General features: G+C 38.7%; 1 protein-coding gene across 4 annotated transcripts in view; it reads left to right on the top strand.

Annotated features, from left to right (window-relative positions):
• Positions 1 to 18,493, top strand: part of ITSN1 (intersectin 1) — a 228,435-nt gene that overhangs the window by 62,143 nt on the left and 147,799 nt on the right. For all 4 annotated transcript variants that reach the window (XM_023517462.1, XM_023517461.1, XM_023517459.1 and 1 more), the window contains exons 3-4: positions 728 to 820; positions 1,810 to 1,873. In XM_023517462.1, the coding sequence (XP_023373230.1) occupies positions 728 to 820; positions 1,810 to 1,873 (157 nt within the window). The remainder of the gene's footprint in view (positions 1 to 727; positions 821 to 1,809; positions 1,874 to 18,493) is intronic.

Here is an 18,493-nt window from a genome sequence, read left to right as displayed (position 1 = left end):
TTGCCTCTAGCACAACTTTATCCCTATAGTAAATATTTCTGTACATTTACTGTGACTGAGGGGATTCCCATTATACCTGTCCATGTCATACAGGAGAGTGATGTAATGTTGAGACATTTTTCTTTTGTGCTGAGCACACTCACATTTTGTGTGAAACATACACATTGTGTGTTGCCACATTTTTGTTTGAAAATTTGAAAACTTTTCATGTATGCAATTTAGACTTATCTTAGTGAATTGGTTTGAAGAGACCTGGGACTAAAGTAAGGAAAATCTCAGTCTTGAGTGGACATTTGGTCAGTCTAAGACCTGAAACTAACATGGAACCATGGAATCACACAGATTACTAACTGTGAGGCTCCACTTCTTTCATAACTTTCATCTGTGGCATTTAAGGCACCTAAGAGTACACTTTTTAGTTTATGTTTTAGTCTTTTGCTTAAGTTTATGTAAGTAAATTATTAACTCATATGTCTTCATGTAATCCTGCCACCTGTAGGATTGTAGGGCAAGTTTCTGAAAGAGAAATTTGTTCCTTTCTCTCTATTTCTCTCTTTCTTCACTCTTAGTTTTCTAATTATATGCATAATTTCCAAGGAAAAACACATGTTAATTTATCAAATGATGTATAACACATGAACAGAATCTAGAAGTGCTATAGAAATAGTGTGAGACCACTTTGTTTTCCTTTTCTTGCTGAATAATTTGTCTTTTCTTTGGATTATAGGCAGCCTGGATATCTGGGCCATAACTGTAGAGGAAAGAGCGAAGCATGATCAGCAGTTCCATAGTTTAAAGCCAATATCTGGATTTATTACTGGTAATTGGAGTCAGTATTTTTACATTTGTACTTATCAGTAGTACATATATCTGTGGAAAATCTATTATGCAAAGCTGCGGTGGGTGCATATGACCATGAAAATACTTTACCTATTTTGCCTTAACCTGTATTTTTACAACTGGTCTTTGTGAAATGTGGTCATAGCTTGTTTACAATCCGTAGTGCATGTCAAGCCACTTGTTTGGGGCATATCATTATTGGGAGTTGGTTAAGATTAAAGGACTACGTTCTTTAGGTAATGTAGGATTAGACCGTGACCCTTGAGCTAAATACTTGCTTAATTCTAGTCTTGAGCCTATTTGAGAAACTGGTTAGTAAATTAACAGATTCTGAGCACTTTAAAAAAAGGATTGTTTGCATTGCTGTCTTCCTACAACTCTGTTTGTACTTCACTCTTGAGGAATCTACTTTAGAAAAAATAAGATATAGATTTCTTGGGGAATTATTTCTGCATGTGTTTGTGTCATACTCCTCTTTAATTTACTAATTCTTCATCATTGATATGCTTCTTTTAAAATCATTGTTAATTATTCTCCATAAATATATCAGAAGCACCCAGAATTTAGAGTTTAAGTATGCCAATGACCTTTTGGGTTTTTTTAAAATTTTACAAAGGAAAAGTGTGGGTCATCAGTTTCCTGAGGATTCCTGTAAATGTGCTGTGGCACATAGGTAGCTGTTAATAACATATTAATAACAGAATTCATAGTTAATAACGTATTAATTGGGGTGGGCAGTCCATCCTAGCAAATGGAAGACCCTTTTTGTGGTAATTTTTAAAAGTGTTCTAAAGTTGGGGCTTATGGATTCCTTTCAACAATGTTTATGGGCTTACCAGTTGACTTTTATCATATATTCAATCCAGTATTCATAGGGATACCAGCCTCTTTCTTGGTTCTGTAATTTTGCTCTAAGAAGAATTCTGTCAGCTGCTGTTTTTTCTGAAACTTTTTCCATTTAATTTACAGGTGATCAAGCTAGAAACTTTTTTTTTCAATCTGGGTTACCTCAACCTGTTTTAGCACAGATATGGTAAGTTGGAGTTTTATATAAGTAGAAGGTAAAATAAAATATTAGCTAGTTCTATTTAGTAATATTATTTCTTATGTTATAAAAGAAGAATATATCTCTAACCTGAAATACTCTATTACTTTTTACCATAGAAATATTTTTGAAAACTGTCTTATTCTAATATGGAACTTTAAGAAAGGAAAGTAGTGCCATTTTAATGATAGCACTCTGGCAAAAGTTGATTTTGAATTTTCACTTGAGACATTTAAATATTGATATTTTCTCACCAGTTTGTCTTATTTTCATCCATATTGCCCATACTCATTTGAATGTTCACATTTCTTGCTTTATAATGGAATGGTGCTTATCTTTCATTGCTTAACGGGAAAAAGGTAAAGAATATATTTGAAAGTTAATACATAGTGAATGCATAATAGATATTCTTGATGTCTTTGTCAATAAGTGTCAATATTAGAATTCTATTGAGGGGGGAGGAGCAAGATGGTGGCCGAGTAATAGCTTCCTTGCAACTAGGCATGGTGAGTCTGGGGAGAGGAGACTTTAGGCATCTTTGGCTGGTGGGATCTGCCCAGAAACATCCCTTTGGAGACACAGGGAGTCAGCGAGGGACTTCTGGAGAACTGGACTCATCGAAACCCTAGTCCAGAGGCATGGTAACTTAAAGAGCAAGAGGAAGTGAAAGGAAAATTAGGGCAAGGAAGCACATAAATCACTCATGAGGAAGAACCAGCAGCAAAATCCTGGCAACATGAAAAACCAGTCCAGAGCTACCCCCCAGCCCCACCCAAGGGACCATGAGGTAGCTCCTACAGAGGATTCCACCTATAAAGACATGTTAGAAATGACAGAAAGGGAATTTAGAAAACAGATGGTGAAAACAATGAAGGAAGTGATAGAAACAATGAAGGAAACTACTGGTAAAGTGGAAAATAACCAAAAGGAAATCCAAAAACAGAATCTAATAAGAGATGAATGATATGAAGAATATAGGAAGGATATAGCAGAGCTGAAGGAACTGAAGGAGTCAGTTAGGGAGCTTAAAGATGCAATAGAAAGTATCAACAACAGATTAGACCATGCAGAAGAAAGAATCTCAGAGGTAGAGGACAAAGCTCCTAAAATAACTCAGATAGTTAAAGAGGCAGAAAAGAAGAGAGAAAGCAGAACGTTCACTGCCAGAATTATGAGACTTTATCAAGCGTTCAAACATATGAGTTATAGGTATCCCAGAAGGAGAAGAGGAATGCCCCAGGGGAATGGAAGCCATACAAGAGAATATTATAAATGGAAGTTTCCCAAATATCACCAAAGATTCTGACACACTCCTTTCAGAGGGTTATCAGACCCCAGGTGGCCTCAACTCTAACCAAGCTTCTCTAAGACACGTTGTGATGGCTCGGCACCTGTGGCTCAAGTGGCTAAGGCGCCAGCCACATACACCTAAGGTGGTGGGTTCGAATCCAGCCTGGGCCTGCCAAACAACAATGACGGCTGCAACCAAAAAATAGCTAGGTGTTGTGGCAGGCGCCTGTGGTCCCAGCTACTTGGGAGGCAGAGGCAGGAGACTTGCTTCAGCCCAGGAGTTGGAGGTTGCTATGAGCTTTGATGCCGTGGCACTCTACCCAGGGGGACAGCTTGAGGCTCTGTCTCAAAAAAAAAAAAAAAAAAAAAAACCACATTGTGATGAACCTGTTCAAAGTCAAGACAAAAGAAAAGATTCTTCTAGCTGCCAGGAGTAAGCACCAGTTCCACCTACAGGGGCAAATCCATCAGAGTGACTGCAGACTTCTCTAATAAAACTTTCCAAGTCAGAAGACAGTGGTCATCTACCTTTAATCTACTTAAACAGAACAATTTCCAGCCCAGAATTCTATATCCTGCTAAGCTAACCTTTAAAATGGATAGAGAAATCAAATGATTTACTGATATACAAACATTGAGGAAATTAGCCACAATAAGACCAGCTATACAGGAAATACTTCAACCCGTTCTACACACTGACCATTACAATGGATCAACAGCAAAGTAAGAACTCAGAAATTAAAGGACAGAACGTAACTTCCACAGTGATGCACAAGATAAAACTAAGCAACGGATGCTAGCAAAATAAGATGAATAGAACACTACCACACTTAGCAATTATCTCAATAAATGTTAATGGCTTGAATTCCCCACTGAAGAGACATAGATTGGCTGACTGGATTAAAAAACACAAGCCATTCATTTGCAGTCTGCAGGAAACACACCTAGCTTCAAAATACAAATTAAAACTCGGAGTTAAGGGTTGGAAAACAATTTTTCAGGCATATGGAATTCGAAAGAAAAGAGGAGTTGCAATCTTATTTTCAGATACATGTGGATTTAAAGCAACTAAACGCAAAAAAGACAAAGATGGTCACTTTATATTGGTCAAGGGAAAAATACAAGAAGACATTTCAATTCTAAATATTCATGCACCCAAATTAAATGCTCCCAGATTCTTTAAACAGACATTACTCAGTCTGAACAATATGATGTCCTATAATACCATCATAACAGGGGACTTTAATACTCCTCTTACAGAGCAGGACAGATCCTCTAGACAGAAATTAAACAAAGACATCAGGGACTTAAATGAGACCCTAGAGCAATTGTGCTTCATAGACGCATATACAACACTCCATCCCAAAGATAAAGAATAAACATTCTTCTCATCACCCCATGGAACATTCTCCAAAATTCTCCAAAACAAACCTCAACAGAACCAAAAGAATTGAAATTTTACCTTGTATCTTCTCAGACCACAAGGCACTAAAAGTGGAACTCAACTCCAGCAAAAACATTCAACACCACACAAAGGCATGGAAATTAAACAACCTTCTGTTGAATGATGGTTGGATGCAGGAAGAAATAAAAGATGAAATCATTAACTTCCTTAAGCATAACAACAATGAAGACGCAAGCTACCAAAACCTGTGGGATACTGCAGTTTTGAGAGGAAAATTTATCACTTTAGATGCCTACATTCGAAAAACAGAAAGACACATTAACAAACTCACAAGCCATCTAATGGAATCGGAAAAAGAAGAACAATCTAAGCCTAAACCCAGCAGAAGAAAAGAAATATCCAAAATTAAAATCAGAGATCAATGAAATTGAAAACAAAAGCATCATTCAGAAAATTAATGAAACAAGGAGTTGGTTTTTTGAAAAAATAAATAAAATAGATAAACCTTTGGCCAGACTAACTAAAAATAAAAAAGTAAAATCTCTAGTAACCTCAATCAGAAATGATAAAGGGGAAACAACAACTGATGCCACTGAGATACAAGAGATCATCTCTGAATGCTACCAGAAACTCTCTGCTCTGAAATTTGACTATGTGAAGGAAATGGATTAATATTTGGAATCACACCCTCTTCCTAGACTTAGCCAGGAAGAAATAGAACTTCTGAACAGGCCAATTTCAAGCACTGAGATTAAAAAAACAATAAAGAATCTTCCAACAAAAAAAAAATGCCCTGGTCCGGATGGCTTCACACCAGAATTCTATCAAACCTTCAAGGAAGAGCTTATTCCCGTACTCCAGAAATTATTCCAAAAAATTGAGGAGGAAGGAATCTTCCCCAACACCTTCTATGAAGCAAAAATCACCCTGATACCAAAACCAGGAAAAGACCCAACTAAAAAGGAGAATTTCAGACCAATTTCACTAATGAATATAGATGCAAAAATTCTCAACAAAATACTAGCCAATAGATTACAGCTTATCATCAAAAAAATCATACATCATGATCAAGTAGGTTTTGTCCCAGGGATGCAAGGCTGGTTTAATATACACAAGTCTATAAGTGTTATTCACTGTATCAACAGAAGTAAAACCAAGGACTATATGTTCCTCTCAGTAGATGCAGAAAAAGCATTCGATAAAATCCAGTATCCTTTTCTAATTAGAACACTGAAGAGTATAGGCATACGTGGCACATTTCTGAAACTGATCGAAGCTATCTGTGACAGACCTACAGCTAATATTTTACTGAATGGAGTATAAAAACTGAAAGCTTTTCCTCTAAGATCTGGAACCAGACATGGTTGTCCTCTGTCACCGTTACTATTCAACATAGTGCTGGAAGTTCTAGCCAATACAATTAGGCAAGACAAGGAAATAAAGGGCATCAAAATGGGAGCAGAGGAGGTCAAATTCTCCCTTTTTGCTGACAGTATGATCTTATACTTAGAGAACCCTAAAGATTCAACCACAAGACTCTTCGAAGTCATCAAATAATACAGTAATGTCTCAGGATGTAAAATCAATGTCTACAAGTCAGTTGCCTTTATATACGCCAATAACAGCCAAGATGAGAGGCTGATTAAGGACACAACTCCCTTCACCATAGCTTCAAAGAAAATGAAATACCTAGGAGTATCCCTAACAGAAAAGGTGAAGGACCTCTAAAAAGAAAATTATGAAATCCTAAGAAAGGAAATAGCAGAGGATATTAACAAATGGAAGAACATACCATGCTCATGGCTGGGAAGAATCAACATTGTTAAAATGTCTATACTTCCCAAAGCAATTTACCTATTCAGTGCCATCCCTATTAAAATACCAACATTGTACTTTCAAGATTTGGAAAAAATGATTCTGCATTTTGTATGGAACGAAAAAAACCCCCGTATAGCTAAGGCAATTCTTAGTAATATAAACAAAGCTGGGGGCATCACCATACCAGATTTTAGGCTGCACTACAAAGCCACAGTGGTCAAGACAGCATGGTACTGGCACAAAAATAGAGACCTAGACATTTGGAATCGAATAGAAAACCAGGAAATGAAACCAACATCTACAGCCACTTAATCTTCGATAAACCAAACAAGAACATACCTCAGGGGAAAGACTCCCTATTCAATAAATGGTGCTGGGAGAACTGGATATCCACATGTAAAAGACTGAAACTAGACCCACACCTTTCCCCACTCACAAAAATTGATTCAAGATGAAGGACTTAAATTTAAGGCATGAAACAATAAAAATCCTCAAAGAAAGTATAGGAAAAACACTGGAAGATACTGGCCTGGGGAAAGACTTCATGAAGAAGACTGCTGTGGCAATTGCAACCACAACAAAAATAAACAAATGGGACTTAATGAAACTGAAAAGCTTCTGTACAGCTAAGGAGACAACAACCAAAGCAAATAGACAACCTACACAATGGGAAAGGATATTTGCATATTTCAATCAGACAAAAGCTTGGTAGCTAGGATCTATAGAGAACTCAAATTAATGCACATGAAAAAAGCCAACAATCCCATATATCAGTGGGCAAGAGACGTGAATAGAACCTTCTCTAAAGAAGACAGATGAATGGCTAACAAACATCAAAAAATGCTCATCATCCCTAATTATTAGAGAAATGCAAATCAAAACCACCCTGAGATATCATCTCACCCCTGTGAGAATGGCCCACATCACAAAATCTCAAAAGTGCAGATGCTGGCGTGGATGTGGAGAGAAGGGAACACTTTTACACTGCTGGTGGGACTGCAAACTAATACAACCTTTTTGGAAGGAAGTATGGATAATCTTCAAAGAACTCAAGCTAGACCTCCCATTTGATCCTGCAATCCCATTACTGGGCATCTACCCAGAAGGAAAAAAATTCTTTTATAATAAGGACACTTGCACTAGACTGTTTATTGCAGCTCAATTTATAATTGCCAAGATATGGAAACAGCCTAAATGCCCACCAACCCAGGAATGGATTAACAAGCTGTAGTATATGTGTATCGTGGAATACTATTCAGCCATTAAAAAGATGGAGACTTTACAGCCTTTGTATTCACATTGATGGAAGTGGAACACATTATTCTTAGTAAAGCATCACAAGAATGGAGAAGCATGAATTCTATGTACTGAATTTTGATATGAGGACAATTAATGATAATTAAGGACACGATGGGGATAGAGGAAGGGGAGAGCAGAGAGAGGAAGAAGGAGGGAGGAGTGGGGAAGGGAATAGCAGAGAGAGGGAAGGAGGGAGGGGGGTGGTGTCTCGAGGTGTGCCACACCTTTTGGGGGTAAGACACGATTGTAAGAGGGACTTTACCTAACAAATGCAATCAGTGAAACCTTGTCTCTTGTACCTCAATGAATCCTTAACAATAAATTTTTTTTTAAAAAGTGTTAATATTTTGAAGCCTCCTGAAGGAAAAGAGAGTAAACATGGGTGGCAAATGTAGTTTTGGATTTTAGGCTCATGGCTTTGGGGGTCATGGTGAATTCTGCTGTCCTGTAAGAAGCCACATTTTCTCACAAAGTATGCCTAATACTTTATTTATTTCTCTGATTCATTAGTGTTGTGGAGGCAGCTCACTATAATGGAAAGAGTATATGATTTGTAGTCAGACACCTGAGTTTGAATTCTATCACCACTTTTTTTTTTCTTTTTTTGCTGGAGGGGATAGGGTCTCACTTTGTCATCTAGGCTGGATTGTAGTGGCCTTATCACAACTCAGTATAGCTTCAAATTCTTGGACTCAGTTGATCCTCTGCCTCAGACTCCCAAAGTACTGGAATGAGCACCCAGTTATAGGCATGAGCCACCATGTCCAGGCCCCTAGCACCACTGTCTGTCTCTCTGATTTGGAACATACATATACCCTGTTAAACTTCAGTTTCCTAATCTAGAAGATAGGAAACTTATAGTTTCTTTACAGAATTAACAAGAGGATTCACAGAATAACTATTTACATTAAGGACTTAGTATGGGACCTGGCACATAATAGGCCCTCAAATAAAACCCAAAGAAGATAGCTGCAGTCACCTGTAGGGGCTGGGTATTCCATACAACAAATTTTCCAACTAATTACTTGTCTTCTAAAATAACCAACCTTTTTTATTTTCAATCTTACGGAATTTAATAAAATTTAAAATAAGTTCTCATTGCTTTCTGTAAAACACAATTTTTTTTTTTTGAGACAGGGTCTCACTTTGTTGCCCTTGGTAGAGTGCCGTGGTGTCATAGCTCACAGCAACCTCAAATTCTTGGGCTCTAGCAATTCTCTTGCCTCAGCCTCTGGAGTAGCTGGGAACTGTAGGTGCCTGCCTCAGCGCCCCACTATTTTTAGAGATGGGGTCTTACTCTTGCTCAGGCTGGTCTCAAACACTTGAGCTCAGGCAATCCATCTGCCTTGGCCTTCCAGAGTGCTAGGATTACAGGCATGAGCTGCCGCGCCCGGCCTCTATGGAACACAAATTAAATCTTTCTTGATTGTATCATTATTATGAAAATCATTGACTGTGTTCTGAAATAGCAAAACTTCCATGTTTGCGTGCATGTGTGTGTGTGGTTGGATATATTTGAATTGAGATGAAATGATACCAGATTCCTGTGCTTTTTTGGGTGTCTGCTTTATTTTCTTTTTCCTGGTTGTCAGCATATTGGCTGCCAGACTGTCTCTTTCAACTAGTGAGCTTGCTCCTATGAAGCCATTCTAGTTCTGAGAACTCTAACTTCTGAGCGCTTGAAAAATCAGATAACCAGGTGGTTTGGGAATTACTTTTAAAATAAAGTGATAGGCTCGGAGACAGAAAGAGCATGTGAGGGAGAAATCACACACACGTCAGCACAGGAGCCCTGCTGCGAGAGACTGGCGCACCTGTTTAAAATTTAACAAGGTTCTATTCTTCTGTGCTGACTGTGAGGTACACCATCACCCAGACCTCTCATAAGAGTCTTCTTTTCCAGACTTAACTTCTTCCACTGAATTGTGCTTCCAAATTGTATTCCCAATTTTTGAAGTTTCGTTTAGGAAGCAGTCTTATGATGACTGTTCTGCTGCAATAAAACCTCACTCCACGTTTATTCATTCAACCTTGAAAAAATATTTATCAGATGTCTACCATAGGGCAGTGACTTTCAGTGGAAAAAATAGACAAAATCTGTGCTTTCATTGACATCACGATCCTTTGGAAAGAGATAGTTAATAACAGCATCAAAATTGTCATGGTAATAAATATTATAGGGAGAATTAAAGTTTTATCTAATGAATTTCACTTTTTTTCCATTAAGGTAGTTTCCCAGACTTTTTACCTGAGTGGCTCAAAGTTGTTTTTACTAATTTGTTAGTTTTATTATGAAAATTTTTGTTAACATTAAACCTGGTAATTTGGCGGTCTTAAGTTGAATGAGAAATTTTCTTTATGTCTTAAATTTTTTCTAGTATTTTACTAAATAAACTTGTAATTGCATGTTTTACTTTTATTAAGAATTGTTATTAGGAAAAAACAATCCAGGCATCATGGTTCATGCCTGTAATCCTAGACCTGTGGAAGGCTGAGGCACATATATTGCCTGAGCTCAGTCAGGAGTTTGAGCAAGAGTGAGACCTCATCTCTACTGAAAATAGAAAAACTAGCTGGGTATTGTGGTCTGCACTTGTAGTCCCAGCTACTTGGGAGGCTGAGGCAACAGCATCACTTGAGCCCAGGAGTGTGGGGTTACTATAAGCCGGGGGTCCTCAAACTATGGCCCGTAGGCCACATATAGCCCACCTAGGACATTTATCTGCCCTGCTGGGTGTTTTTGCCGCCGCTGCCTTTCCTGCTTAGCAGCCGACTCATCCCGGAGCCCGCAGTCCAGCCCTCCAACAGTCTGAGGGACTGTGAACTGGCCCCCTGTTTAAAAAGTTTGAGGACCCCTGCTATAAGTTATGACACCACAGCACTCCACTCAGCATGACAGAGTGAGAGACTCTGCCTCAATAAATAAACAAATAAGTAAAAAATTTTAAAAATCCCATAATCATCTTTTCTCAAAAAAAGTATCTTCAAAAAGTCATTCCAAATTCCATTAACCACAGATGTTCTGCTCAGGTGATAAAATAATTTAGCACAAACTATGAGCATGGTCTGTCTTTCCACCTGGCTCTGATATTAGTTCACTTAGTAACTCTGGGGAATACTTGGCCTCTTCAAGCCTAGGTTTTAAAATTATAAGTAGTAAAACTGACCTAACTAAACAGTTTCCTCTTCTCTCTCGTATTAAACTTGTGTTTTTATGTGGTTATTTTAGTAAGTTAAAAAAGTAAACAAAAAAAAAGGCACCCTGGATTCATGATCCTCCTTTCTCTCATCCCTCTTTCCTGCGTCTTTACCATCTCAGTTCATGGATTGAGCATATGTCTAGCCAGCTGCCCAGACCAACCTGGGAGGCGAGCTTGATTCGTGCCTTTTCTTTACCCTGCCCATCCGATCCATTAGCATATAATCTGACTTCATTTACTGACTTTATCCCCAATCTAATCACTTCTTTCTGTCTCCACCATCCCCATCCTAACCTGTCATTTTATCTGGACTCAATATTTAAGCAGCTGGATGGGAATCTTTCTTTTACACTTGCCCCTTTAGATTCCATTCTCCAGACAGCATCTGGAATAATCTTTTTAATCCATTTAAAACTCTTTTTTTTTCCTTTTTTTTTTAAGAGACAAGAGTTTCACTTTGTCTCAACCTCCAGCTCTTGGGCTTAGGCAATTCTCTTGCCTCAGCCTCCTGAAAAGCTGGGACTACAGGCACCCACCACAACGCCTGGCTATTTTTTTGTTGTTGTTATTACAATTTGGCTGGGCCGAGTTTGAACCCACCACGCTTGGTATATGGGGCTGCCGCCCTACTCACTGAGCACAGGCATTGTCACCATGCCTTATAAATCCAATATGATCTCGCTCTTGCTTTTTTCCCTTCCCACCATTTTTCATTACTCTGCTCTTCAGTTTTGTTTTGGTTTTGGTTTTTTTGGATAAGGTCTTACTCTGACTTCCTGGCTAGCATGCAATGGGCATCATTTCTGCTCACTGCAACCTCAAACTCCTGGGCTTAAGCAATCCTCCTGCCTCAGCGTCCTGAGTAGCTGGGACCACAGGTGTGTACCACCATGCTGGCTAATTTTTGTTTGTTCATTTTTGTTTTTTGTAGAAATGAGGTCTCTGTTCTGCATTCCACCTACACTGGCTTTTTAAAAAATTATTATTATTTGTAATAATAACAATATCGCCCTCGGTAGAGTGCCATGGTGTTACACAGCTCACAGCAACCTCCAACTCCTGAGGCTGGAGGAGTTTATTGCCACTTTATCACCCTCGATAGAGTGCCATGATGTCACACATCTCACAGCAACCTCCAACTCCTGAGCCTAGGCGATTCTCTTGCCTCAGTCTCCCAAGTAACTGGGACTACAGGCGTCTGCCACAATGCCTGGCTATTTTTGTTGTTGTTGTTGCAGTTTGACCAGGGCCAGGTTTGAACCCACCACCCTCAGTATATGGGGCTGGTGCCCTACCCACTGAGCCACAGGTGCCACTCCATTTTTTTTTTTTCAATCATAGGCCCTTTCTATCTTTAAATGGCCCAGGTTCTTTCTTGCGTCACAGTCAGTGCAGTTTGTCTTTCCACATACTATAGTACAGTTCTGGATCCTCACCCAGCTGGTTCATTACCTCGCAGGTGTCACTTCATATGTCACCTTCCCAGAGCGATGTTCCCTAATCAACTAGCCTAAAGTGGTTACCTCTGCCCCCCCCCATGTTCTCTTTCTCATTACCATGATACTTACCACCATGTAGAACAATCTGGTTTGTTCTCTTGTTTAGTGTCTGCTTCCTCTAAAATATAAACTCTGGGAGGGCAGGAACCTTGCCTGTCTTTTACACAATTCTAATTCCATTCTTAAGTAGTGCCAACCTTTGTAGGTGCCCTCTCCCCCCATTTCCCAAATACTTGGTTTTTTAAGCGATTGGATTAGTACACTAGATGAATCTACACTGTTGCTTGGGTTTACTTCCAGCCTAGAGGATCGTAAGCAGAAAGTGAGCATCCTGTGCCAAGCCTTAGTGGATGAGGAGGCCTCCAAAAGAAATCTGCAAATATCTGCCCTGGTGCAGTAATTGGCCAAGAGGAGCCTCTCTCTTCCCACAATCCTGTATTCTACACAAAGTAATTTTGGAATTGCTACATTTGTGTCCACTACAAACCATAAACCTATTAAATAGAGTTTAAGGTTACTTTGTAGTTCTTTTTGTTTTTAAACTGTGGAGGTGCATGTTAAAAAGTTGTTTGGATTGGCCAGCGTGGTGGCTCACGCCTGTTGTCCCAGCACTGTGGGAGGCCAAGGTTCGAGACCAACCGAAGACTCCCCTGAGCCAGATGAGCCATAGTGAGACCCCATCTCTACAACAACAACAGGACAACGAGACAGCTGGACCTTGTGATCCCAGCTCCACAGGGGGCAAGAAAACACTATAGGAGGAGGAAGTAATAAAAAAAAAAATTAAAAAAAAAACCTTCAAAGTAATAAAGTTGAAATAAAAAAAATTTTTTTTTAAAAGTTGTTTGGATTCATTTTTTTCTCCTCCCATGTGGATATTATTTATTTAGAATACTATTAGGTTTGTTTTCATTTTTAATTCGTTTAAGTTTCCCCCTTCATCTTTGTGTACTTAATTATAGTTTTTGAATACACGACACATTAATAAGGTTTTAAAAACCAGGAGTATACAAGAAGGTGTACTCAGACAAGGTCACTCCCTCTCCTATACCTATTACTGTCTATTAGTTTCCTGTTATCCTTCATTTGTTTATTTTTGTGGAAAAAAGCAGGAACACAATGTATAATGTGTATGTATTCATATTTACATACTTCCTCTTCCTCCTTATGTTAAGGGAACTTCTTATAAATCTTCTTTTGTTTCCTTTTTTTTTTTTCCATTTACTAACATATCCTGGAAATCACACATATCATTTCATAGAGATCTTTCTCATTTTTATGATTACATAGTACTCATTGCTGAGGGTATACCATAATTTATTCAGCTAATCTCCTGTGTTGCATGTATTTAAGGTTATTTCCAATATTTTGCAATTACAAATAATACAAGAATGAATGAGCTTTTGGATATGGGCTTTTGGTATTGGAGGTGTGTCTTCAATGTAAATTCCTAGGTGTACAATTGCTGATTCAAAGAATAAATACATACAGGCAAATATACTCATGAATGAAGGTAATATGTAAATGTACCTTTTCCAGCTTACATAGAAATTCATCTTAAGAACAAACCTATGAATTATCTCATTTGTAACCCGGGGACTACCTGTACTTAGTTGTCCTTCATCTGTTGCACTTTTCCTACCAACAGTGCATAAGAATGACACATGGGGCTGGGTGCAGGTGGCTCACACCTGTAATCTTAGGACTCTGGACGGCCTAGGCAGGGGGATCTCTTGAGCTCAGGAGTTTGAGACCAGCCTGAGCAAGAGCGAGACCCCATCTCTAAAAATAGACGGGTATTGGTGGCTATTTTGGTGGGCACCTGTAGCACCACCTACTTGGGAGACTGAGGCAAGAGGATCACTTGAGCCCAGTAGTTTGAGGTTGCTGTGAACTGTGATACCACCACAGCACTCTAGCCAGGGAGGCTGAGTGAGACTCTGTCCCCCCAAAAGAAAAAAGAACAATACATAATTTATTTCTACAAAATTATACAGAAAGCTTGTCTTTGTATCTAGCATATCTCTGCTCCCTTTCTCAACTCAACCCTGTCTGTGGTTATGTACAAATTTTAATATAAGCTTAACATTGTGTTTAAAATGAGTTTTTCAAGAGTCATAGACAGTAATTATTCGACTTACTGTTTTTAGTGTATTTTTTACTTTGGAAGTTATATGACTTACTGTGAGTCTTTTGGGGGTGATTATTAGAACAGATAAACTGGGGAAATAATTATGAATTGAAAATGAAATGGATGGCAGAGGCAAGGCAGATTTTTGCACAGAAGCTTTTTGAAAGTGAATACCAAAAAAAAAAAAAAGTGAATACCGTCTCTCATGTATTAGGGACAAGGGGTATTGAGCTTTTTAGAAGCAACTACTGTATTTCAGTAAGTTCCTATGAATTTTCATTACCTGGGAATCCCCACAGTTTTGTTTTGTTAATTGAAAACTTTTTTTTTTTTTTTTGGAGACAGAGCCTCAAGATGTTGCCCTGGGCAGAGTGCTATGGCATCACAGCTCACAGCAACCTCCAACTCCTGGGCTTAAGCGATTCTCTTGCCTTTGTCTACCAAGTAGCTTGAGACTACTGGTGCCCACTGCAGTGCTGCCAATTTTTTGGTTGTAGTTGTCGTTGTTTGGCGGGCCGAGATTGGATATGAACCCACCAGCTCTGGTGTATGTGGCCGGTGCCTTAGCCGCTTCAGCTATAGGTGCTGAGTCAAAATGAAATTATTTTGTTGTTGTTGTTACAACTTTTTGCCGGGGCCAGGTTTGAACCCACCACCTCTAGTATATAGGGCCGGCACCCTACTCCTTGAGCCACAGGTGCCACCGAAAAACTTTTTTATTTTTTAATTGAGAACCACAAAATTCTCAACCAGATGTTGTCACCCTGGGTAGAGTGCTGTGGCATCACAGTTCACAGCAACCTCCAACTCCTGGACTCAAGTGAGTCTCTTGCCTCAGCCTCCCACGTAGCTGGGACCACAGGCGCCCGCTATTTTTTGGTTGCAGCCGTCATTGTTGTTTGGTGGGCCCAGGCTGGATTTGAACCTGCCAGCTCAGGTGTATGTGGCTGGTGCCTTAGCCGCTTGAGCCACAGGCGCCGAGCCAAGTGGTTTCAAATTAAGCCCTTGGGACCTAATGATTACATATTTCTTCTCCTTACCCATGAAAGCACTTGCATAAGAAAGTTTTTTTAAACTGTCAGTTCTAATTAAGCCATTAGTATGAAGTCTCTTCTCCCCTAACTCACTCAAAATTTCACATTGGATATTACCATTTTTGACTAGAAAACATGTTTGGGGGCAGTGATATGGGGGATAGGGAGTGGGAATCTGCTGATTGATTGGTTGATTATTTTTTTAAATTTCAAATCAGTGTGAGGATACAAATGTTTAGGTTACATTGCTTTTAATTCTAAGGTAAAGTTTTAAGTTGTTGTGGAGCCCTTCACCCAGGGGAGCATGCTGAACACCCTCACATTATGCACTTTAGGTGAAATCTCCCCAATCACCCTCCCCCCATCTCCCTTCTCCTCTCCCCCTCTCTAGACTATATTTGTGTTTTTTTCTTTTATGTGCATGTGTAGTTGTTTATATATTGGTTTCATATTAGTATTGAGTATATTGGATACTTGTTTCCCATTCTTGAGATACTTTATTTAGCAGAATGTGTTTGAACTTCATCTGGGTAAACACAAAAGATGTAAAGTCTCCATCTTTTCCTATGGCTGAATAGTACTCCATGGTATACATATGCCACAGTTTGTTAATTCATTCATGGGGTGGTGGACATTTGAGTTGCTTCCACGTCTTGGCAATCGTGAATTGAGCTAAATAAACATTCTGGTGCAAATGTCCTAGTGGTAAAATGACTGTTTTTCTTCTGGGTGTATACCTCGTAATGGGGTTGCAGAATCAAATGGAAGGTCGACTTTGAGTTCTTTGAGCATTCTCCGTACTTCTTTCCACAGTGGTTGTATTAGTTTGCAGTCCCACCAGCAGTGCAAAAATGTTCCCTTCTTTCCATATCCATGCCATCTTCTGCAGATTCGGGACTTTGTGGTGATGATTTTAGTGTGCATGCGGAGGTTGATGACAGGGAATTTATTTCTCTTGAAAACCATTTGAAATAGTTGACTGTCTTTTTCATTCACAGCAAAAGTAAGTAAGGTCACCACTTCTATTTTATTTACTTAATTTCCTTTATAAAAACTGAAAGTTAGTACAAAAATAAAGCAACCAGAGGTCATTCAATTTCTAAATGCAAAAAATTTACAATCTAGATGCAAAAAATCAAAATAAAATCTTAAGAAATAGAATTCTACAATATGTAAAGAGAATAACATACTATTTCCAACTTGAGTTTATGCCAGATGGGGCAAGATTGGTTTCAAATCAAGTTCTGTCAATATTTATCTTTATTTTGGCAGATAAAAAACAGGAAAACTCTGATCACATGAGCAACTGTGGATTAGGCATTTGATAAAAAATTCAGTTACTATTTCTCTTAAGTAAAAAGGGAAGTACTTCTAAATATGTTAGGGCTTTTTCTAAAAATCAGACCAAATATCATTCTAAACATTGAAATACTAAATTCATTTCTTTTTTTGCTGTTTTAGGCCAGGGTTGGGTTTGATCCCACCACCTCCAGCCTATGGGGCCAGCACCCTACTCCTTTGAGCCACAGACACCACCCAAAATACTAAATCCATTTCACTTAAACTCAGAACTGAGCAGGAAAGCATTCAGTAATGTCTTATTTATTTATTTTTTTCCTGACTGCTAGACTATGTGGGATCAGTAACATTGAGAGGCAATAAGACCAATGGCATAGGCAAGGCATGGTGGCTCACACCTGTAATCCTAGCACTCTGCAAGGCCATGGGGGAAGGATCCCTTGAGTTCAGGAGTTGGAAACCGGCCTGAGCAAGAAAGAGACCTCATCTCTACTCTAAACAGAAAAATTAGCCAGGTGTTGTGGTGGGTGCTTATAGTCTCAGCTGCTTGGAAGGCTAAGGGAGAAGGATCACTTGAACCCTTGAGTTTAAGATTGTATGATGGTCCGCTGACTAGCTTGGGGAACAGAGTGAGACTCGGTTACAGATTAAAAAAAAAGATTGTTATAAATATTGGAAAAGAATTATAATGCTAATTTTTTGCCAGTTATGTGATTGTATTCTTACTAAAAGCAAGAGATTTTAGTTTCAAAAAATTAATAAGATATGTTGAAATTTGTTTATGTCTATGGTATTTAAGGTAAATACAGCATAAATGTTTAGAAATCATTTCTATGCTTGAAGTAAGCACTAAAAATGCTAATGGAGGAACATTTCTTTTTTCTCTTTTCTTTTTTTTTTTTTGAGACAGAGTCTCAATCTCTCACCCTGGGTAGAGTGCCATGGTGTCCCGGCTCACAGCAACCTCAAACTCTTGGGCTTAAGCAATTCTCTTGCCTCAGCCTCCCAAGTAGCTAGGACTCCAGGTGCCCACCACAACATCTGGCTGTTATTTTTTTCTTTTTGGTTGTAGTTATTGTTGTTTGACAGGCCCAGGCTAGATTTCGAACCCACTAGCTCTGATGTATGTGGCTGGCATCCTAGCTGCTGAGCTACAAGCACCACACCAGGGTGAGGGGGAATATTTCATATAATATTATAGCAAAAATGATGTTTAATTTCTTAGAATATATTTAATAAGAATAGCATATTATATGAAAAAACATGATATAATTTTTTAAAGTAAATGTTAATTTGTAGAACTGAACAAATGGAAAGATACTATTTTCTTTGGTGGGAAGACTATCACAAATATACTAGTTCTCTCTGAAAATTATTATATAAAGCTAATACAGTTTTTGGATCCCAGTAAGGTTATTTGTAGAATAGATAAGTTCAAGAGAAAAAAATAAATATCCATGAATAGCCAAGAAAAGGGGTTTTTTTGTTGTTTTTGTTTTTGTTTTTGTTTTGAGACAGAGCCTCAAGCTATTGCCCGGGTTAGAGTGCTGTGGCCTTACAGCTCACAGCAACCTCCAACTCCTGGACTCAGGCAGTTCTCCTGCCTCCGACTCCCAACTAGCTAGGACTACTG

The sequence above is a fragment of the Otolemur garnettii genome, unplaced genomic scaffold (assembly GCF_000181295.1).
Source record: "Otolemur garnettii isolate 467f Iridium unplaced genomic scaffold, OtoGar3 scaffold00111, whole genome shotgun sequence".
NCBI classification, from domain to species: domain Eukaryota; kingdom Metazoa; phylum Chordata; class Mammalia; order Primates; family Galagidae; genus Otolemur; species Otolemur garnettii.
Note: the sequence above shows the minus strand (reverse complement) of the source record. Positions and strands in the feature narration are given on the sequence as shown.